General features: G+C 55.5%; 1 protein-coding gene across 1 annotated transcript in view; it reads left to right on the top strand.

Annotated features, from left to right (window-relative positions):
- Nucleotides 1-20,693, top strand: part of UNK (unk zinc finger) — a 33,505-nt gene extending 12,812 nt beyond the window's left edge. Inside the window, exons 2-16 of the mRNA XM_082860946.1 lie at nucleotides 6,801-7,010; nucleotides 8,036-8,212; nucleotides 8,353-8,483; nucleotides 9,057-9,192; nucleotides 9,742-9,859; nucleotides 10,848-10,932; nucleotides 12,138-12,280; nucleotides 12,691-12,891; nucleotides 13,465-13,530; nucleotides 13,994-14,168; nucleotides 15,061-15,162; nucleotides 15,347-15,535; nucleotides 17,758-17,939; nucleotides 18,558-18,815; nucleotides 19,644-20,693. Of these exons, the coding sequence (XP_082717072.1) occupies nucleotides 6,801-7,010; nucleotides 8,036-8,212; nucleotides 8,353-8,483; nucleotides 9,057-9,192; nucleotides 9,742-9,859; nucleotides 10,848-10,932; nucleotides 12,138-12,280; nucleotides 12,691-12,891; nucleotides 13,465-13,530; nucleotides 13,994-14,168; nucleotides 15,061-15,162; nucleotides 15,347-15,535; nucleotides 17,758-17,939; nucleotides 18,558-18,815; nucleotides 19,644-19,799 (2,329 nt within the window). The 3' untranslated portion in view covers nucleotides 19,800-20,693. The remainder of the gene's footprint in view (nucleotides 1-6,800; nucleotides 7,011-8,035; nucleotides 8,213-8,352; nucleotides 8,484-9,056; nucleotides 9,193-9,741; nucleotides 9,860-10,847; nucleotides 10,933-12,137; nucleotides 12,281-12,690; nucleotides 12,892-13,464; nucleotides 13,531-13,993; nucleotides 14,169-15,060; nucleotides 15,163-15,346; nucleotides 15,536-17,757; nucleotides 17,940-18,557; nucleotides 18,816-19,643) is intronic.
- Nucleotides 20,694-21,576: the final 883 nt, after the last annotated feature.

The following is a 21,576-nucleotide window of genomic DNA, read 5'->3' on the forward strand; positions in this document are numbered from 1 at the left end:
GTTTGCTGACCCTGCTGTAGAGTTTAGCTTGCTGTTGGTGAGAGGAGCAGGTCAGTGGCAGCAGGGGAGGTAGAGTCAGAGTGAGGCCATGCTAAGCATGATTCTAGAAGCAGGGGGGAACTAGATAGATATGGATTAAAACGTCAGCTACGTCCTCCCCATTGCCTCTAAATTTACATGGTTTTGGGACTTCCCTGGCGGTCCAGTGGTTAAGACTTTGCCTTCCAACACAGCGGGTGCGGGGTCAATCCCTGGCCAGGGAGCTAAGATCCCACATGCATTGCGGCCAAAGAACCGAAACAGAAAACAGAAGCAATACTGTAACAAATTCAATAAAGACTTAAATTGGTCCATGTCAAAAAAAAAAATAAATCTTGGAAAAAAATTGAAAAAAGACTTCCCTGGTGGCGCAGTGGTTAAGAATCCACCTGCCAGTGCGGGGGACACAGGTTCAATCCCTGGTCTGGGAAGATCCCACACGCCGAGGAGCAACTAAGCCCGCAAGCCACAACTACCGAGCCTGCACTCTAGAGCCCGCGAGCCGCAACTACGGAGCCTGTGCTCCACAACTACTGAAGCCCGTGCACCTAACGCCTGTGCTCCGCGATGAAGAGTAGCCCCGGCTCCCCGCAACTAGAGAAAGCCCGCGCGCAGCAACGAAGACCCAATGCAGCCAAAAATAAATAAAAATAAATAATTAAAAAATAAATTTATGTAGTTTTTCTAACAGTCATCTCTAATACTTTTCTGTTTATTCAGTTTATTCAAATTCTGCTCACCCTCCTACCCAGAGGAGAGTGAAACGCCCAAACAGATAAAGCTATTAAGTGGGACAATTTAGAATAGGATTTAAAGTTTAGCTGGAGGGAATTCCCTGCGGTTAATAGGACTCTGTGTTTTCGCTGCCAAGGGCGTGGGTTCCATCCCTGGTCCTCAGAGGACTAAGATCCCGCAAGCTGAGCGTACAGCCCCAAAAATAGTTTAGCCGGAAATTGAGCTGGTAGCAGTTAGCACTTGATTTAACACCTTAAGAGTGGTATAGGGACCTCCCTGGCGGTCCAGTGGTTAAGACTTCACCTTTCAATGCAAGGGGTGCGGGTTCGATCCATGGTCAATCCCTGGTCAGGGAGCTAAGATCCCACATGCCTCTTGCGGCCAAAAAACTAAAACAGAACAGAAGCAACATTGTAACAAATTCAATAAAGACTTTAAATATGGTCCACATCAAAAAAATCTTAGAAAAAGTGATGTAATTTACTGCATATATTGTTAATCCCTTATGTTATCACTGTTGGTTTAATGGGGCAAGTGATTGAATTTTGATTTCAAGTAGCCTGAATTTTGCTGTTTTAGAATTTTGGAAAGTAAAGATAATCCAGTAAATATTGAAAGTATCATTTGATTTTTTTAAAATGTTTGCATGTATTTGATTTTAAAAGTTTTTAGGGAAAGGTATTAGTTTTATAAAGCAGTTCAGTAATATGATACATTATGATTATATTTGTGTAAAAGTACTGGGAGAAAATTAACCAAAAGTCCAGCATTATTCGTGGTGGGATTAAGGGTGATTTCGCCCTTTTTTAAAAAATATATATATTTTTATAAATTTATTTCTTTTTGGCTGCATTGGGTCTTTGTTGCTGCGCGTGGGCTTTCTCTAGTTGCAGTGAGCGGGGGCTACTCTTCGTCCCGGTGCGCGGGCTTCTCATTGCGGTGGCTTCTTTTGTTTTGGAGCACCGGCTCTAGGCGCGCGGGCTCAGTAGTTGTGGCTCGTGAGCTCTAGAGCACAGGCCCAGTAGTTGTGGCTCACGGGCTTAGTTGCTCTGCGGCATGTGGGATCTTCCCGGACCAGGGCTTGAACCCGTGTCCCCTGCATTGGCAGGCAGATTCTTAACCACTGCGCCACCAGGGAAGTCCCCCCTTTTCTACATTTAAAAACTTTTTGTAAGTGGGCATGTTACTGGCACAATGATCCTTTACATTTACAGATAAACCATTGATAGGATAATTAATATGATGTCCTAAAAAGGAGTGAAAGATAACTTTGAAAGTCAGCCCCTGTTGGGACAAACGCAGGGGCTGCTCCTTAGTCAAGGTGAGACTCTGAGCAACCTCAGTGTTCCTCCAACCTTCGTTGATCCTTCTCCTGGGAAGGACGAAGATGTGGCTTTTTCCATCAACTCTTACTGATTCAGGGCCTGAGTGGTTTCTTGACTCATCCTGGCCACAGTAGGTCACTGAGGCCTTGCAATTTGAAGCTAGTCCACATTTATTGTCTTTTATCCTTGAGTGCGGGTATTCCTGGGAGATGGAAGTGTGAAGAATTGAGCTCTGTGGCCCTGTGCGCCCCCCAGATCTTGGAGTGGGGCAGGGGTGGTTGGCGAGTCTTCTCTCCTAACCAGGGATTCCAGGACTTCTTGGTTTTCCTGAGAGCTGGTTGAATTGGAACGAGTAAGTTTCAGCCTATTTTCTTAGTTAGATCTTATGCTTTCAAACCTTTAAAATGGAAAGATCGGTTGGAGCTTAATGGAGACAGTTGTTCATTTCCACTGAAAATTTGTTTCATTTCAGTCCATGAAAGTAGAAAAGAGTGATTTCTAAGTGCGTTTCTCCTTGCTGTCTGGGCAGTGCGTTGCTGGTTAGCACAAGGTTAGAGGGGGACAGGGAGAGTGGGAAGTTCTGACTAAACATTTTGGTTCCCAGGTGGAGGATGGCGCAGTTCTGTTAATGGCTTAAGCAGAAGGTTAGACATTTCTCTCATTGATTATTGTTGGTTGAAAGTGGGTATTCTGCCGGCCTAGACTCAGTCATTTGGTCCCTTCTCTCGTGAGAGGCTTTTCTGCAGGACAGTCCGCCCTGTCTGCAGTTACAAATTTCCTGCACTGTAGTGCTTTTCACCAGGGAATAGGATTAAGCTTCCAGCTCTCAATGTCTGCCTGTGCGCGGCATCATAAAATTGTTGATACCTTTGTAGACTTTGCCTCTTGTGTGACTTCTTGTTACATTTATTCAGCAAACTGTCACTGTACTGGGTTATTACATGCTTGCTGTCAAGGACTTTATAATCTAGTAATAAAGGAAAACGTACGCATTATTAATATGCAGTGCAGGATAAGGACTATAAGAAATGTCCAGAGAAAGTGCTGTAAAAGCTTAGAGATGATAACTTAGCTGGAGACAAGGGCAGGAGGGGGAGGATAGGTAGAGGTCAAGGAAAACTTCATGGAAGTGATGGCATCAGAAGATTAATTACCATTGAATTCAGCCTTGAAAGATTTCAACAGGTGAGGAAGGGGACATGAGCAAAGGCAGGGAAGTTAAAGATCTCTTTGCAAGACACCAAGGACTCCAGTGTTACTGGATTCAAGAGAAATGGGGCTGGAAGAGTTCATTGGACCAGATGTGTAGGGCTTGAAATGCCAGGCTGAATAGTTGATCTTTATCAGTGGCTACTCGTGGAAGCTAAAGGCTTTTAAGAAAGTGAAAATTACATTTGGGTTCTGGGAAGAATGATGAGTACTGTGCAGCATAAACTGGACAGGGGAGAGGCCGGATACAAGGAGACCGGTTTACTAAGAGGTACCAAGTGCCTGACCCATGGTGGTGGGAATGGAGATGAAGAGGCTTAGAATGAGGTAATTTGTTGCCTCCATGTCTTTCCTCTGTGACACCTCTGCCAGCTGGAGCCCTTTGGAGCCGTAGCATCTGTAGGTAACACTGTGGACATGGCTGCCCCAGAGAAGCAGGCTTGCCAGGAACTCTCTCCGAGAGGACAGACTGTGTCCACAGTCACTCCTCTGGACTGCCTCCCTGGGTTTTTACTGAGGCATTGATACTAAGCAGGCAGATGCCACTCTTAGGGTTGCTGGATTTAGCAAACAAAAATAGAGGATGCCAGGGACTTCCCTGGTGGTCCAGTGGTTAAGACTCTGTGCTCCCAATGCTGGGGGCCTGGGTTCGGTTCCTGGTCAGGGAACTAGATCCCACACGCATGCCTCAACTAAAGATCCTTCACGTGGCAATGAAGATCCCGTGTGCTGCAACTAGGACCCAGCGCAGCCAAATAAATAAAAGAAGAAACCCAAGCTATGCTTTAAAAAAAAAAAAAAAAAGAGGATGCCAGTTAGATTGAAATTTCAGATAATGGATAATTTTTTAGTATAAGCATGTCCCACAAAATATTTGATTTATCTGATATTCCAGTTTAACTGGATGTCCTGTATTTAGTCTGTCAGTCCTAACTATCAATACTTCTCATTCTTCCCTGGCCCTGGGATCAGCTTCATCCGCTCCCATTTCCTACCTGTTACCTCCTGAATTAGCCTCCTGTGGGTCAGGAGTCAGGTAGAGTATGTGCTGCGCAGGAGAGATCAGTCTAGCAGTTTGGGGGGTTGGTGTCCCAACTCAGTGCCAGGGTTTGATACTGCCACATGCTGTACCTGTGTACAGTATGCAGGGCAGATTTCTGTCTATAACCAGACAGAGAGGGAGACAGGAAGACCTTACGTTCCAATGTCAGAGGGGCTCTGAGAGGCTCTACGGAGCCTTCCAGGTTTCAACCCAGTGTCTCAGAATATATCTGCAGCCTGGAGATGATATCCCTGAAATGTGGCTCCTCCCACACCTCACCTCATCCTCATTTCCCTTTTCCAGTTCTACCCCACTCACATTCCACAAAGGCGCTCGGAGCTCTTTGACTTAGGCATACTGTTGCTAAGCTCGTACTGTTCCCTTTGCCTAAAACACCCTTCCCACATTCTTCACCCACAAGTACCTCTCCTTCCCTTTCCCCTTCCTCTGTGCCAGCCTGGGTCAAGGATCCTTCCTCTGGGTTCCCAAAGAGCCCTCTGCAAACCTTCCTCATAACCTTTTCCACAGTTGATTGATTCCACCTGTTACTGGTGTGTCTCCCATGAAAATATGGGCTTCCTAAGGATAAGGACCTGCTGCGTCAGTGTCCTCAGCGCTCACCACCGTGCCTGCACCTAGTAGGTGCTCAGTAAATAGGTGCTGAACGAATAGGATGCTGTTTGGGAGCTTCACTGCCCCTTAAACCCCCATCTGTGTTCTTTAGGGAGCACCCAGCTCCAGCTTCCCCCTGCCCAGTACACACGCCTGGACACTTCTCCGCACTTCAGGGCTGGGAGGATTTGGGGTTTTTTGGCCACGCCACATGGCTTGTGGGATCTTAGTTTCCCCGACCAGGGATTGAACCCGGGCCCTTGGCAATGAAAGCACGGAGTCCTAACCACTGGACTGCCAGGCAATTCCCCTTGTCTGGGAGGATTTTACAGCACTCTCGTTAGCGTTAAAGAAAACCTGTCTGGAAAGTCTCAGCCCTGGACCTACCTGTCCCCACACCTTCCATATGCCCAGACTGATAAGGCCCTGCATATCCTGGCATGAGCCAAAGGCATGGGCTGGACCCGCTCGCCTGTTTCCCAGGCATTCCAGCGCCAGGTGGCTGCTCTCTCCACCCTCCCTTCTGCACACAACCTTCTGTGCCTTCTAGAACCATCCTCCTCACTGGCATCAAATGCCTTCTATCAAGCCATTTGTTGCCTTCATTGCTAGGGCTTGAAGGAGTGAATATAGAGAACTGGGCTGCCTGCTTGTGCCCACCGTGTGTCTGTGTGTGTGTGTCGGGGGTGGGGGGGCAGTGGCGGTAAATCTAAGAAACCCTCCACCTGGACACAAAGTGAATGAAAACACGGATGGGTGGTTTGGTTCTGTAAGGGGGTAAGTGGGTCAGGCCCTCCACTGGGTGGTGTGGGGGGAGGAGCTTTGGGTCATCTTGGTTTTTTTTGTTTGCGGTACGCGGGCCTCTCACTGTTGTGGCCTCTCCCGTTGCGGAGCACAGGCTCCGGACGCGCAGGCTCAGCAGCCATGGCTCACGGGCCCAGCCGCTCCGCGGCATGTGGGATCTTCCCAGACAGGGGCACGAACCCGCATTCCCTGCATTGGCAGGGGGACTCCCAACCACTGCGCCACCAAGGGAAGCCCTGTCTTGGTTTTTAGATGCAGAGTAAAGGAGAGAGATGCAGGTTGGGAGGAGGCTGGGAGGACAGACAGAGCCCCCAACCCCAGGTTAGGACAGAGATAGAATACCTCAGCTGCTGCAGGTACTCATTTGCAAGACTGTTGTGGGAGGCAAGGCTGAGAGGGAGTCTCTTCAGATGCTTCCAACATGAGCTTCACAAACAGACTTGGGTAATGCTAGGAAGTGTCTCTGGAAGGAGGTCAGCGGACCCGACAGTGATGACCTGTGTCAGTGGTCCGGAAGGACACCTTGTGGCCTGGGCTCTCAGCTCTAGAGCAGCAGCCGTCCTGGCCCTTGGCCTTGTGCCCCAGCCCTGCTCCTGAGACAAGTGAGGCCTCCAGGAATTGGCAGGCAGATTGGGCAGCAGAGACCCTTGCAGGAAGTTTAGGAGAGGCTCCTCAGGCTCTGGTGTGCAGCCTTTTCCCTGTGATCAGTGGTTTGGCCTGGGAAACCTCGGGGAGCGCTCAGAGAGCAAGCCACTGACGAAGCGCTCCTCTGGTCACCGTGGCAGAGGCAGCTGGCCACTGAGGGCCCTTGTGGTCTGTGGTTCCTGCCCTTCCGGCTGGGTGGGGAGCTGTGTATTAGGAAGGATCCTGATACTGAGGGCCTGCTTTAGCTCTGGGTCTTTTCTGGTGTCCCAGTTGAACTAGCCCCCCCCAGAGTAGGGCCCTTGGGGGACTTGGTGGCCAACTTCTTGCTGGGAAACAAGGGACTTACCTCTCCGCTCCTGGCCCACCCTACTCGGGGGCTCTCCCTGCAGGTACCTGAAGGAATTCCGCACTGAGCAGTGCCCGCTCTTTGTGCAACACAAATGTACTCAGCATCGGCCCTACACCTGCTTCCACTGGCATTTCGTGAACCAGCGACGCCGCCGGTCCATCCGCCGTCGGGACGGCACCTTCAACTACAGCCCCGACGTCTACTGCACCAAGTACGACGAGGCCACAGGCCTCTGCCCGGAGGGCGACGAGTGAGTGCTGCCCAGCCTGCCTCAGAGGAGCCCCCTGCCTCCTGGATCAGATGCCCTCACAATAGTCCAGTCAGAGTCCAAGAAGCCAGCCAGAGCCTGCCTTTGGGGACCTGCTGCAGCCTGGCCCACTGTCCTATGGTTTGGACCTGGGTTCAGACCCCGCCATCATCTGGGGGAGACCCCTTCTCCTTTCCCTACTTTTGGGAAGCCCTACACAGGCCTTTCTTCTGCTAAGCCTAAGGGCCACATCTGAACCAAAGTGGCTTCCTGGGCCTTCTTGCCTGGTCCCTTGCAGGTCACAAAGACCCTCTCCCCAGCCCGTACTGCCCACTCCATCCCATGCAGTTCCCACCAAGGCTGGCTGTTTAGCGACATACAGCCTCTCTAGTTCCCTTTTTGCTGACCCTAAATATTTTGCCACAAAGCTCTGTGAAGAGACGGAGCATAACACATGACAAACATGAGGTGGCAAACCTGGGAACGTCACTGAGGGAGCACTTACTGACCTGCCTAACAAGTGTCTCAGCCGTGCGGAGGTGGTGACGGAGGCACTGCGGGGTGTTCTGTGGGTGCACCTCACTGAACCACCCGACACCAGCTCTTCCATTTCTCCCAGGGGTCAAAGGCTTGCTCACCCCTCCCCCCAGCTTCATGAAGCACCCAGGGCCCGAGGGCGTTTGCTTCTCTGAAGACCCCTGACCTAGGCAGTGTTGGTTCTCCCAAGAGTGCCCCCCTCTGGAGCTTCTCTTCAGGACAGCCCAGGGCACTGGCTGAGTAGTCTTTGAGAAGCTGAAGTGGGAATGCCAGGCCTTTCAGCGCCCACTTTGGGCTACAGCACCCACCGGCAGTGGGAGGGTGGCTCTGTTACCTCAGCAGGACTCGTCACTTGCTTGCCTCTTTGACCCACCATCAGTACACCCGCTGGGTCATGAGAAAGCCTTCAACGGGCAGGGAAGGGCACGGCTGGTAGCCCAGGCTGCAGGGGGCGAAGGTGAGTGACCCCCACCCCTGCTGCTGTGTTTCAGGTGCCCATTCCTGCACAGGACCACAGGGGACACTGAGCGCAGGTACCACCTGCGCTACTATAAGACTGGAATCTGCATCCACGAGACAGACTCAAAAGGCAACTGCACCAAAAACGGCCTGCACTGCGCTTTTGCTCATGGGCCCCATGACCTCCGCTCCCCTGTCTACGACATCAGGTGGGCTGATGGCTGAGGACCGGGGTGGGGGCCTGGCTGCAGACGCGGTGAGTACCACCGACGGAGTGCAGGGCTGGCACTCTGGTTCCTTCCTCCTCATGCCCTCTCCCCGCTCTCTCTGTCCTCTCCTCTCTTCCCAGGGAGCTCCAGGCAATGGAGGCCTTGCAGAACGGCCAGACCACAGTAGAGGGCAGCATAGAGGGCCAGTCGGCTGGGGCCGCAAGCCACGCCATGATAGAAAAAATCCTCAGTGAGGAGCCTCGGTGGCAAGGTAAAGGTGGCCACACAAATGGCCATGCCCCCTCCCACCAGCTGTCTGTCCTCCCCCCTCTCCTCCCCATGGCTGCTCTGAGGACATGGCTCACCACCACCTGTTGCCTTCTCCAGCCCAAGCCACCGCCTCTGCTGGGAGGCACTTGCCCCCTCATCCCACCTCACATCCCGCCAACTGCAGCCCTGGCATCCGGTGGCACTTCTGGGGGAGTCTCCCCAGACACACCTTGCCCTGCTCCCGTCACCCCAGGTGCTCCCTAAATTCCGTCAGGAGGCTTTCACACATACACAGTTGTACACATATATGAGTACACATAGGTGTATTCTCAACCCTCCTGCGGACGCCCTTTTAACTCTGTGAGCTGTGAGTATCTCCGGTGAGGGACGGCGGCATCCTCCTTACCTCTCTCCCGGGTCTCAGTCTTGGCATTGGCCCACGAGGAGGTGGCCCTGCTCATACCTGTCACAAAAGCCTCAGCTCCTAGACTCCTTCCTAGTGGCTTCTCCTTCCCCTCCCCGCACCCCGCCCCTGCCTCATCCACCTGACCCCTGCCTCTGGCCCCCTGTGCAGAGACCGCTTATGTGCTGGGGAACTATAAGACGGAGCCGTGCAAGAAGCCCCCACGGCTGTGCCGCCAGGGTTATGCCTGTCCCTACTACCACAACAGCAAGGACCGGCGGCGGAGTCCCCGGAAACACAAATACAGGTCCTTTGGCCCAAGCAGGCCAGCCGTGGGAGGGAGGGTGGCAGGGAAGGGATCACTGCAGGGGCTGCTTGCACTGTGCTCTCAGGGAGGCCAGCCCTGGGGATCACAGAATCACAGCACCCAGGTACGAGGGGAGAGAATGGTCAGGATAGCTGAACGATAGGGGGCCTTCCTGGATCCTCCTTTGGCATGAAATGAGGATCTTGGGTTAGAAGCCCCTCTAGTTCGGATCCTGAGGGGCGTTTGCCAGGGCCCAGCTGTGGTGTGGTTGTAGCCTGGCTCTCCTTGGGCTGCACAGTGCTCGGGGGGAGGACTTGGCTAAAGCGAGCAAAACAGTGTCCTTCTTGGTGATGCAGCCAGGTTGGGCCAGAGAAGCAAAGCCAGGCTTCTGGCCCCAGTAAGGCCCTCACTCTGCCGCTGATGTTTCCTACTTCTGAGCCTGGCTGTGCAAAGCCGGGAGACCAGAGAGGGGTCCTGAACAGCAGCGATCTCATTGGCTCCCCCAGATCCGCTCTGCGTCCATCTGACCCCACCCTCTTATTTAACCAGGTCATCTCCATGTCCGAACGTAAAACACGGGGACGAGTGGGGTGACCCTGGCAAGTGTGAGAACGGAGACTCCTGCCAGTACTGCCACACCCGCACGGAGCAGCAGTTCCACCCAGAGGTGGGCCTTGGAGCTGGCGCCCAAGCTGCGGCCCTTCGAGGGTTGGGGGTAGCTTAACATATCCTCTTTGGAAAGCAAGGAGGAAGGAAAGGAGGGTCCGGGCCGATGCTGGCAGAATCCATCCTGACACCATCCTGGGAGGGGTCTGTAGCCACAGGCTCCCCCCGGGCAGTACGTAAAGGAGCCCCACACCCTGATTCGGCAGCTTTCCACACTCACCGAGCAGCCCTTGGCCCCCGGTTTTGTTTCCCCGAGCCCCCCTGTTAGGGAGAGCACGCACTGGGCATGGTGACTTGGCCGTTCTGGGCTTTGCACCACTTGTGGTACTTAACGTAGCATCAAGATTTAAAAAATAAGAAATCCCCTTACCGTTGTCCTGTATCATATGAGGGCCTAGGGTACCAGCAGCTTCCCTGGTGCAGCCCCTAGCCCCACGGTGTGGCCTGGGCTCTGTCAATGCCACAGTCTCACATGTGGTATGTAGAGGCATGTGCTGTCCCTTCCCTTGGTTCCATGGAGGTCAGGACACCCTGAGATAGACACACGGACGGAAACTACGTGATGTGGGCTACAGACGGCAGGGTAGAAAGTTAGGCCCAGCGTAGATCCCAACCCAGAGTGCTCCAGGGTGGATGGGTGTTGCCTGTGAACTTGGCTCCCTTAATGCCCAGAGTTACATTGGAAGGTCACAGCCCTGGCCAAGATCATGAGTTGAGAGTAGCATGGAGAAGATCCCTTTGTGAGAGCTGGGTCAGGGCTGGTTGGGCCTGTGACCACAGGAGGGGGGTGGTCCCTGGCATGCGGGCGGCAGTGTCTGCTCACTCTGGCTTGAGTAAGCAGTTGGCAGGGAGAGACTTAAGGAAGCGGCATCGGGTGGGGAGGAGAAAGGAGGGATTTCTAAGCTAACCCAGCCATGCTGAAGGCACCCCTGGCTGCCTTTCTCTCTCTGCCCAAGCCTGACCCACCTCTGTTCTGCTCTGCCCTCCAGATCTATAAATCTACCAAGTGCAACGACATGCAGCAGTCGGGCAGCTGTCCCCGAGGACCCTTCTGCGCCTTCGCCCACGTAGACCGTATGCTGTTCCCATTGCCCTGGGGCAGTGCCCTCTCCACCCTCCCCTTCCGTCCCCCCTCCCCCTAAGTTCAGTGTTAGCCAGCAGTGGGCCCCTGTCCCCCCTGGAAGTTCCATTCCCCCACCACCCCCCCGCCCCACCTCTCTGGAACTGGTCTCAAAACCCTGGAGCTTCCAAGGCCGTGAGACAGCAGGGACTGTGCCCCTGGTTGCACACTCACAGGCCCAGGCAGGGTGAGGCACCCTCCCCGAGCCAACTAGGCAAATCCCAGCAGCCACCCCGTGCCCCACCCATGGCAGACATCACTAACTGAACACAGCACTCTGCCCTGCTGAGAGCAGAGCTGTCCAATCAAAATTTAATGCAACCCCCCTTATGTCATTTTAGATATTTTAGTAACCACATCTAAAAAGAAGAAAAAGAAATAGGTCAATTTTTAATAATATATTTTTATTTAACCCAACATAAAATAATATCATTTAAAATGCAGTCAACATAAAATCAAGATATTTTCCCTTTTTTTTTTTTCAAACCAAGTCTTTGAAAGCTGGCGTGTACTTGAATAGCTGCAGCACATTCCAGTCCAGACTAGGCACATTCCGGGTGCTCAGCAGCTGCATGTGGTCCTGGGCTGCGGTGCCGCTCGGTGCCGCTCCAGACCACCACCGCCAGTCTCAGAGACGGGTTTGAGTTACAACCTGTGTCTACCCCAGGCCACTGCTCTGTCCTTAACCTCTTTCTAGCCTTAGGCCTTATCTCTGGGATTAGAGTGAAAAATAAACTGAGGCCCCAGGGAGGGGGAAGCACACATGTGGCTCAGAGGTGGGCCCAGCCAAGGCAGCACAGAGAAGCAATGAATGGCCCAAGCTTTGGAGGCGTGTGGATTGGGGTTCAAATCCCAGCTCTTCTGTTTCCTAGCTCAGCCCCCTTGGGAGATATACCTTACCTCTCTGAGCCTCAGTTTCCTTATCTGTAAAATGGAGACCATGGTATCACTTCTGTCTTCCAGTCATTGTGAAGATTTACGATTAATACAAATTGCCTGGCACATAGTAAGTGCACAGCACGTGATATTAATAGAAACAGAAGCCTTCCCTTTATACATAGGGCGATGCATGTGCTCCTTTAAAAGAGACCCAGATGCATTTTTGGAGGGACAGAGCTGGCTCAGGAGCCTGCTGACACCCTGCCCCTGTCTCTTGCAGAGCCACCCCTCAGTGACGACCTGCAGCCTTCCTCAGCTGTGTCCAGCCCCACCCAGCCAGGTCCCGTCTTGTACATGCCGTCTGCTGCCGGAGACTCGGTGCCCGTGAGCCCTTCCAGCCCGCATGCCCCTGACCTCAGCGCTGTACGTGCCTGTCCAGGGGGTGGGGTGGGTACCATGCCTGCCCAGAGCCAACACCTGCCTCTCGTGCCCTGTGCTTGGGGAGGAGGTCTCCGCCCAAGGGTGCTGCCCTTTCTGCCCCAGGGTTGTTCTCTCTGTCAAAAGCTGATAGTGGCTGGAGTGGTGTCCCCAGAGCCCTGTGATCAGCCTGGGTAGAGCTGATCATAGGTAGTAGAAGGGACAAAGCCTGTCTGCCCCCCAACACACAGCTTCCACGTGGGGTTCTGGGTCCTGGGTGGTGGTTGCTGCCCCCTGGCCAGTTAAAAAGGAACTGAGCCCCTTGATGAAGGGTCTCCCTCCCACGCAGGGACGGAGAATGGGCCGTGCCGCAGCCTGCACTTTGCCCCCCAGCCTACTCTCTGCCTTCTCTGCAGCTCCTCTGTAGAAACAGCAGCCTCGGCAGCCCATCTAACCTCTGTGGCTCCCCACCGGGCTCCATCAGGAAGCCCCCGAATCTGGAAGGCATTGTCTTTCCTGGGGAGTCCGGCCTCGCCCCTGGCAGTTATAAGAAGGCTCCTGGCTTCGAGAGGGAAGACCAGGTGGGAGCTGAGTACCTGAAAACTTTGAAATGCCAGGTAAGGGATGAGGGGGCAGCCCAGTGAGGTTAGCATGGGCTAACCTTCTGCATGCGGCAAGAGAAGACCTGGAGGGTTGTCCTGGCCCAGCTATGGGGAATGTGACTGGGAGATAGGAAGCCCCTGTTCCCAGCCTCTTCAAGACTGAGCAGAGCGGGTGAGGCCATCCCATTTTATAGATGAAGACAGGCAGGTTAGAGGCTGAGCACCTCACCCAGTGTCAGAGCCAGTTAATAGAGGGGAAAGGGTTACTATTCCGTCTTCTGACCCCACGTCCGGACTTTGCCCTGCCCTGTGCTGCCTTGATGGGGCAGCAGGGCCTTGGGGAGCAGGACAAGGGGTGTGGAACTGGCTTATCTGTGACTTGGAGTCACAGGGAGGAGAGGAGCAGCTCCCCGGGTTCCCAGGGTAGGGAAGGAGGGTGCGTGTGTGTGAAGGGGGACTGTACAACAGATGTCTGGTGCCTCCTTCCCCCTCAGTGAGCCATGGCAAGTTGATGCTTAGGAGGACTCATGGGCTCAGGGTCCCTCCCTAGCACCACATTCATCTCCTGCTCCCTGACTTTTCTCTCAGGCCAAGTTAAAACCCCACTCACTAGAGCCCAGGAGTCAAGAGCAGCCTCTGCTTCAACCCAAACAGGTAAAGAGCCCTCAGCCCCCTTTCTCCCCTTCTGGCACCTGCTGTGGACAGGACAGGCCCAGAACACCAGGCGGCTTCTTCGGGGAGCACGGGGCACCGCTTTCTCTACAAACTGAGGGCAGGATTAAGGTGGGGCCTCAGCCCCAAATTCAGAGAGGGTGGGAGTCAGGCCCTTGAGCCCCTCATCTCCGGACTCACTCATTAGCCAGTCAAAAAAAATATTAAACATCTGTCCTTGCACTGAACTTGCTTCTCCCTTCCCCTACTGCAGAACTTTAGGGATGAGTAGGCCCTGCAGCCTCCAAGCCACACCTGTCCAACTCCAGCCTCCCAACAAGGTGTTGAGGGCAACCAGGCGAGAGCTGGGATGCACCCTTCCCTTCTGCCCTAGCCAGCCCCCGCCTCCAGCCCCCATCCGTGGGCAGCCATCCCACTATGTCTCTTCTTCACTCTCTCGTTGCAGGATATGCTGGGCATCCTCCCTGTGGGCAGCCCCCTGACCTCAAGCATCTCTTCTAGTATCACCTCCAGCCTAGCAGCTACTCCCCCTAGCCCCGCCGGCACCAGCAGTGTTCCTGGCATGAATGCAAATGCTCTGCCCTTCTACCCCACCAGCGACACGGTAGAGTCGGTCATAGGTAATTGGGCCATTTCTGTTGCTAAGTCTAGGAGCAGGTCTGGAGTCGGAGATACTAGGACTCTGGAGTGAGACTCAAACCAGCATACTGGTCACTTTAGACATCTGTCTTGGGAGAGTCAGAGGGTGGGCATTCTGAGCCCTTTGACCTAAATGGAACATGATCCCAAGGTGTAGGGCCAAGACTAGTCTTTATAGCCAATTAGCCCTCCAGTTTGCTCTTCTGTGCAGATTAGAAAGAGATGCCTCTTCCCATGGGTCTGGGCAGTCTCATTCCACGACATACGTCATTCAACCCCAGCTAGGTATCCTTGTGAAAAACCTGCACAGCTGTCCTTAGAGTTCCTGGTCATCAGAAGCCACTGCCCTTCTCTTTCAGCAGTCATTTATGGGTGCCACTTTGTGCTAGGTCCTACTGCAGGCACTGGGGTGACAGAGATGAAGACATACTGTTCCTGCCCTCCCAGTCCAGTTCCTCAGAGCGCAGTGGACATTTGTTGGGCAACTACTGTACACTAGCCACTGAGGGTCCAGAGACCTGCCTGCCCTCAGTGAGCTCAGGGGTGAGACATACAAGCTGTAACGTCAGGGGACAAGACCTCTGTCAGCTGGATTAGAACTCATTTCCCCCGGGTGTATCGAAGAAGGCTTCTGAAAGGAGAGCCATTTGAGCGGGACTTGGCTAGGGGATCGGTGTTAGCAGAGGGGCAGCCCAGACACAAGCAGAGGCTTGAGCGAGCACAGCTCCAGTGGGACTGAGCTCGAAGATGAGGCAGGGGCAGGAGTAGAGGCAGTAAAGGGCAGGTGGGTCCAGGAGGTGAGGCCTGGAACCTCGGGACTGTGTGGGCCCTCGGGAGGCTGGGAGGCTCACACTCCAGTCACTCTGTCTCTAGAGTCTGCCCTGGATGACCTGGACCTGAACGAGTTTGGGGTAGCTGCCCTAGAGAAGACTTTCGATAACAGCACGGTGCCCCACCCAGGCAGCATCACAATCGGTACTGGGCATGGGTGGGCAGGATGGCTTGGGAGGGCCCCTGGGGTCCAGCCTGGCCCGGGGGTGGGCAGACGAGCCACGCCCTGCTCAGTGTGGCCCCGCGTGGCTTGCCCGGCCCTCACTCGGCCATGCCCCTCACTCGGCCACGCCCCTCACTTGGCCACGCTCCTGGGCCTCTCTTGCAGGCGGCAGTTTGCTGCAGAGCTCCGCACCCGTGAACATCCCTGGCTCCTTGAGCAGCTCTGCTTCCTTCCACTCAGCATCCCCGTCCCCTCCTGTCAGCCTCTCCTCGCATTTCCTGCAGCAGCCCCAGGGCCACCTGAGCCAGTCAGAAAACACATTTTTGGGGACGTCAGCATCACATGGATCTTTGGGTAAGAGGGGGTATGGCTCTCTAAGGCCTGGGGCAGGAATCTGGGCTTTTGGAAAGTGCCTTTGGCCATTTTGTCCACGGCTAGAGGCAGTGCAGAGTGGAGGTTAGAGTAGGGGCTCTGGGCACGGAGGCGAGTCAGGCCCCGGTTCCATGATTCTCTGAGGTGTGTGAACCTGGACAAGTGACTTAGCCTCTCTGTCTTAGTTTCCTCTGTGAAATGGGTACAATGGCAGCACCCACCTCGTGTGGTGGTTGTGAGGCTTAAAGGAAATAACATGAGTGAAGTGCTAGGCCCCGGGCCAGTGCACAGTGAGAAGTGTGGCCTCAGAGTTGCCAGGGTCTAGGTCTGCTCTCCGTGCCAGTGTGGCGGCTCTGCCTAGTCACCCAGAGCTCCTCGGGGCCCAGGGAGAGGTCTGAACAGGCTCGGCCCTGGCGCAGGGCGGCCTCCCTGTCCAGCAGAAACACCAAGCGGACCCAGCTGTAGCTCCAAAGGCTGTTGGCTGAACCCAGCGTTAGAGACGTGTGGACCAGGGGCTCTGGAGGGCACGTCAGAGCAGAGGGTCCAGAAGCGTGGGTGGAGACCTGCGTGTGTGCGTGGGGCCAGTGCGAACGTCTGCTGAAGTAACAGACGTAAAGCAGCAGACGCCCAACCTGCTGCCTCTCATTCAGCAGCAGCTGCTACTCTTACTTCCCCCTCCCCCAGCAGCTGTTCAAGGAGACCAGAAACACCCTCCCTGAGGGTGCTGGCCATCCTGGTCACACTGAGCCTGAGCCTCTGAGCTGCCCTTTGACATTCTGAGCAGCTTTGGGTCCTTCCCTAATGTCTCTGAAGATGAGTGCAGCACCTTCACCGCTGGTGTTGATGCTGCCGGCTCAGGTGCCCCTTCACCGCTGGTGTTGATGCTGCCGGCTCAGGTGCCCCTTCACCGCTGGTGGTGATGCTGCCGGCTCAGGTGCTTGCTGTTACATTTGTCGGCTTGCCCGTATTCTGGAGGTATCTTGACTGCGGCCCTATTACTGGCCACGCATTCCTTCCTTCCGCACATAGTTACGGATACAAGGTGAGCTCAGCAGTCCCTGCTGGCATGGAGCCACGGTCTCTCGGGAGAGGCAGAGGCGCCCAGGCATTACATCATGCTTAGAGACCATCACTGTCGTGTGGAGGCCACAGGCTGGGTGCTGCGATTCAGAATAATAGAGGGACCTAACCTGGGTGGGGCTCCCCGAGGAAGTGGCCCTCTCCACGAGCGGAAGTGCCACCGGGCGGGAGGAGAAGCACAGGTGGAGCTTGCTCCTGGCCAGGGCTGCCTCAGCAGGGATCCCAAGTTCTCGCCTCCAGGACAGGGCGGAGAGCCTCGCATCTCCATACAGGATGACGTTGGTCATGTAGGTGCACTTGTTTGTTTGGAGGACAGACTCTCTTAAATCCGTTTGGTTCCAGAACATCCTGGCTGGATTAGTGGGAAAGGGAGCAAGAAAGAAGTCATTAGAATGATATGTGTGGGCAGAATGAGGCCAGAGGTGGATATGGGTCTCCCTCAGAAGACAGGGGCCGTCCTGGGGGGCCACAGAGCAGCGGCACGTGGTGTTCGTTAAACATCTGCTGAATGAGTGGGTGAGGGGGCGGTGGATGAGCACACAGCTTAGCTGTTTGCAAAGAGTAGGCCTTTGGGGCCGGGCGCCCTGGCTGTGCCCTGGCCCTACACGTAACTGTTTCTGTGATTCCTGGCAACATGTTTTATGTCCGTTTCCTCACTGTAAACAAGGGGGATGGACCAAGGGCTCCCTGTGCTCTTCCGGCTCCAGCTCTGCCATCATCTGAGGCTCTTGACCAAGTCTTTTGTCCTGAATCTCCTCCTGGGCCTCACATCAGGGTGCAAGAAGGCTCCCCTTTCTCTAGGCTGAAAGTGAAGTTGGGCTCGCAAATTGCCACATTCCCAGACTGCTCTCCCTACAGCACTTCCCAAGTCCCCTGAATCACCTCGTGAGGCAAGTGATGGGAGCCCCACTTTACAGACGGGGATGCTGAGACTCGGAAGTTAAATAGCAGCTGATGAGTAACAGGTGGCGCCTGCGCGTCCCTGTGAAATTCCCCAGCCTGACATTGCTGGAGCCTTGCACAGCCAGCCCCTGGAGGCCCCCAGGCAGGGCTGGACAGGGCGGGGGCCAGGCCCAAGCCCAAAGCTCTTCGGAGCTCTGATGTTCCTCCCCTTCCTGGGGCAGGTCTGAATGGGATGAATAGCAGCATCTGGGAGCATTTTGCCTCTGGAAGCTTCTCCCCGGGCACTTCCCCTGCCTTCCTGTCAGGGCCCGGGGCTGCCGAGCTGGCCCGGCTTCGGCAAGAGCTAGATGAAGCCAACGGCACCATCAAGCAGTGGGAGGAGTCCTGGAAGCAGGCAAGACAGGTACTGGCCCCGCCCACCCGCCTTTCCCGGGGCCTGTGGCATCTAGCCCAAGCCCGTCTTACACAGAGTGGGCACAGGGGCTGGGGGAGGCCAGGGGTCCTGGGGAACAGAGCAGAAACTCCGTTCGGCTTATTCTTTCCCCCTGTGGAAAAACTTGCCTTGCCGGTCAGGACCCTGGGGTGGCTGGTATCCCAGGCCTGGAATTCCCTCTGTGAGCTGCTTATTTGGTCTGGGCCCATAGCACTGCTTGCTTCTGCCCAGAAGCCCTGACTCTCCAGGGCTCTAGGTCCAGGGTTCTAGGTTCTGAGATGGGCCTTATGTCCAGCCACAGCATGGCTGCCCCTGGAGGTGCTGGCCATCTCTGCCTGGTGCTCCCCTGCTGTGCTGGGCGCAGCCCCTTTCCCTGCCCACAGAGGGTCTCTTGCAGGTCCTGAAACCTCTCCTCTCTGCAGGCAGCATCAGCCCTCCTCCCTGCCCCACTTCCCAGACACCTGACCCAGCTCCCCCGCAGGCCCCGCAGCCACAGTGGCCCACACGGGCTCCCAGAGATGCACTCTCGGGGTGGGGGGCAAGGGCAGGGGGGCTATCATGACAAGGTGCTGCGTGTTGGGCCCATAGGCTTGTGATGCCTGGAAGAAGGAGGCAGAGGAGGCCGGGGAGCGGGCCAGCGCGGCAGGCGCTGAGTGCGAGCTGGCCCGGGAGCAGCGAGATGCACTGGAGGTGCAGGTGAAGAAACTACAGGAGGAGCTGGAGCGGCTGCACTCGGCCCCCGACCCGCAGGCCCTGCCCACCTTCCCCGACCTGGAAGCCCTCTCACTCTCCACCCTCTACTCTCTCCAGAAGCAGCTGCGGGCTCACTTGGAGCAAGTGGACAAGGTCAGCTTAGGAGGTTGGGGAGCACAGGGTGGGGAGGTACAGTGGGCTCAGCCAGTGCTTGGACTTGGATGGGTCCCTGCTGCTCCAGGGATGGCCACCCTCCTAAGAGCCTCTGTCCCCGCTGAGCTCACACAAAATGCCAGCCTGCTGGAGAGGAGCTTGGAATAGAAAGTCACTCACTGGGGAGGTGGGAAACCTGGAGGTAGATGGGCACCAGGGCCCACCCCTGGCACTTTCGAGGGCAGGCACTGAGCTGAGCTGCATTAGTACGCCTGGGCCCTAAGTTTCATCCTGACCACTTCTCTTCCTGTGAGCTCTGCACACGCCAGCAGACATTCCAGAATGGTTAGTCCCCAGGGCTCCTGTCTGCATTCCTCGGTGCCCTTCTGGGTCCCCAGGGGAGTGCGGCACAGTGGGAAGAGTATACTTCCCTTCGTTGGGCAGCCGTGTCACCTCGGGCCTGTCACTACCCTCCCCAGACCCCACAGTTCTCACTGGGGACCTAGGGTCATTATAAGGTCAAACGAGACGAGGCAGAAGCCTTTGTGCGAGGGAAAGCCTGTCCGGCTGGAGCTGTAGAGCGGCGCTGGCCCTCCCCACTCCCCCACGCACAGCTCCGACTCAGCCCCACTTGGCCTTGCAGCTGAAAGCAGAGATGAGGCGCCTTGAGGTGATCAGCCAGCCCCCTGACCCTGCCCTCCTCCTTATCAGCTGGGGCCTGTAAGCACACTGTCGAGTTTCCTCATCCCAAGGGGCTAGTGAGAGTTGGGGGAGCTCTTTGTCTGACATGGGGCTGGGCCAGTGACCCTGATGTCCCTTTCCCCGCAGGCCGTGTTCCACATGCAGTCGGTGAAATGCCTTAAGTGTCAGGAGCAGAACCGAGCGGTGCTGCCGTGCCAACACGCCGTGCTGTGTGAGCTCTGTGCCGAGGGCAGTGAGTGCCCCGTCTGCCAGCCAGGCCGGGCCCACGCCCTCCAGTCGTGACCCTGCAGGCCTGGCCCCGGCCTGGCTCAGATCTTCTCCCCTAGGACTTTTTAAAGTATATATATGTATGTATGTATGTATGTATGTATGTATGTATGTATGTATGTATATGATTATGTATACATTTCTGTATGTGTGTAGGTGTGCGTGGGCGGCCAGTGTGTGAACAGTGTCTGTGTGTATATCTATACGTGGATATAGACACACACTTTAAACAGACTCACCAAGCACTTTTTAAGAGAAAAAACTATTTTGCAGTCCTCCCTCTGCCCCTCCCTACCTTTCCCACTGCAGAGACAGAGGCCCCTCTTCTCCCACCAGCCTTTTGGCAGGGAATCTGTTTCAGCCTCTTTTTTTATGTAGGAACTAACTATTTTTAACTTCTTCCTGGGGCCTGAGCAGGGAAGGGTGGAAAGCTAGAAGGGGCCAAGGGGAGGGGACAAGCCTTCAGGGCAGGCCCTGTTCACCCCACTTCCCCAGGCCAGGGCGAGAGCCAGGGGTGTGGAGGACCTGGGCCCAGGCCTGGTTCCCAGCTGTGAGGCTTGAGCGCGGGGGATCCAAGCCCGCCGAGCTCTAGGGTTACCAAGCGCGTGTTTAGTCCAGGCTGGCGGGCCAAAGCCGTGGGGCCAGCCCCACTCCCAACCCTGGGCCCTTGCAGCTCCTCGAGGGGCAAAGCCCAGGCCTTTTACCCCTCAGGTACCTGAGGCCGGGGGTGTACCCCAGTCCTCCCCCCACCCCCGGGCTCCTAGAGCAGCCTCCCTGGCCCCAGGGCGACCTACCAGGCTGGCACTGCCCTCTCCATCACCCCCCAGCTGCCCTCAGCTGTCTCCCCTCTGCACAGCCCTCCGTGCTGTCCACCCCTCCCTCTGGCAGCTAGCAGGGCAATAGGTGGGGAGGAGCTACGGACTGTGAGGACCAAGGTGGGGCTCAGGCCCCGCCCTCCTCCCCAGGAGGGGCTCCGTATGCATTCCTTGGTGCTCTCTGAGTGCAGCTGACGTCCTGCCCGTTTGGAGCAGACGCCTGTGTGCATGTGTGTGCGTGCCTGTCCGATGTATATTGTGTCTTAGCTTCCATTTTTAAAATTGTTCTGTACAGAGAGATGCAGCAGGGGGTGGGAGGGCAGAGTGGGCAGAGGGAGGCCACCCCACTCCCAGCACTGGGGGTCTGGGGTGGGAGCAAGAGGGCTGCAAAGGGTCTGGCCCGGCCCAGGCGCCCCCTTGGGCTCAGCACGAAAGGGCTTTCAACGAATTAAGTGAAAACTTTTTTACAAAAACGCAAAAATCAAAGCTCCAAACGTATTGGAAATAAAATATGAACTTGCGGTGGTAGCTTGTTTATGTCGGGGTGAGGGACAGTTGGGCCCTAAAGGAGGGCCTCTGCCAACCCAACCCAGGAGGGAGTTGGGCCCTAAAGGAGGGCCTCAGCCAGCCCAGCCCAGGTTTCAGCCATGGGAAAGGCTCGTGCCTGACCCCTGAGGTGTGGCTAGATAGCTGAAGAGGCCTTGAGGCACCCTGGGCCCATCCAGGCCCAAAGGCTGCTCCAGGCTCCTAGACAGAGCTTGAGTGTTCTGACGCAGGCCTGCTGGGGTTGATGGGATGGGGACCTTTAGCCCTGGACCCAGAGACCTCCCAGGCCCTAGGGCCCTTGAGAGCTCTATCGTCAGATGCAACTGGTATACTTAATGTTTTCCAAAAGACAACAAGGCCCCTAGTAGCTTCTCAGAGGAACAGACGGTGCCTGCTCATAAAAGCATCGAGGGCCTGCCCCCTGAGGGAGG

Source organism: Leucopleurus acutus, assembly GCF_964270905.1.
Source record: "Leucopleurus acutus genome assembly, chromosome: 19".
NCBI lineage: Eukaryota > Metazoa > Chordata > Mammalia > Artiodactyla > Delphinidae > Leucopleurus > Leucopleurus acutus.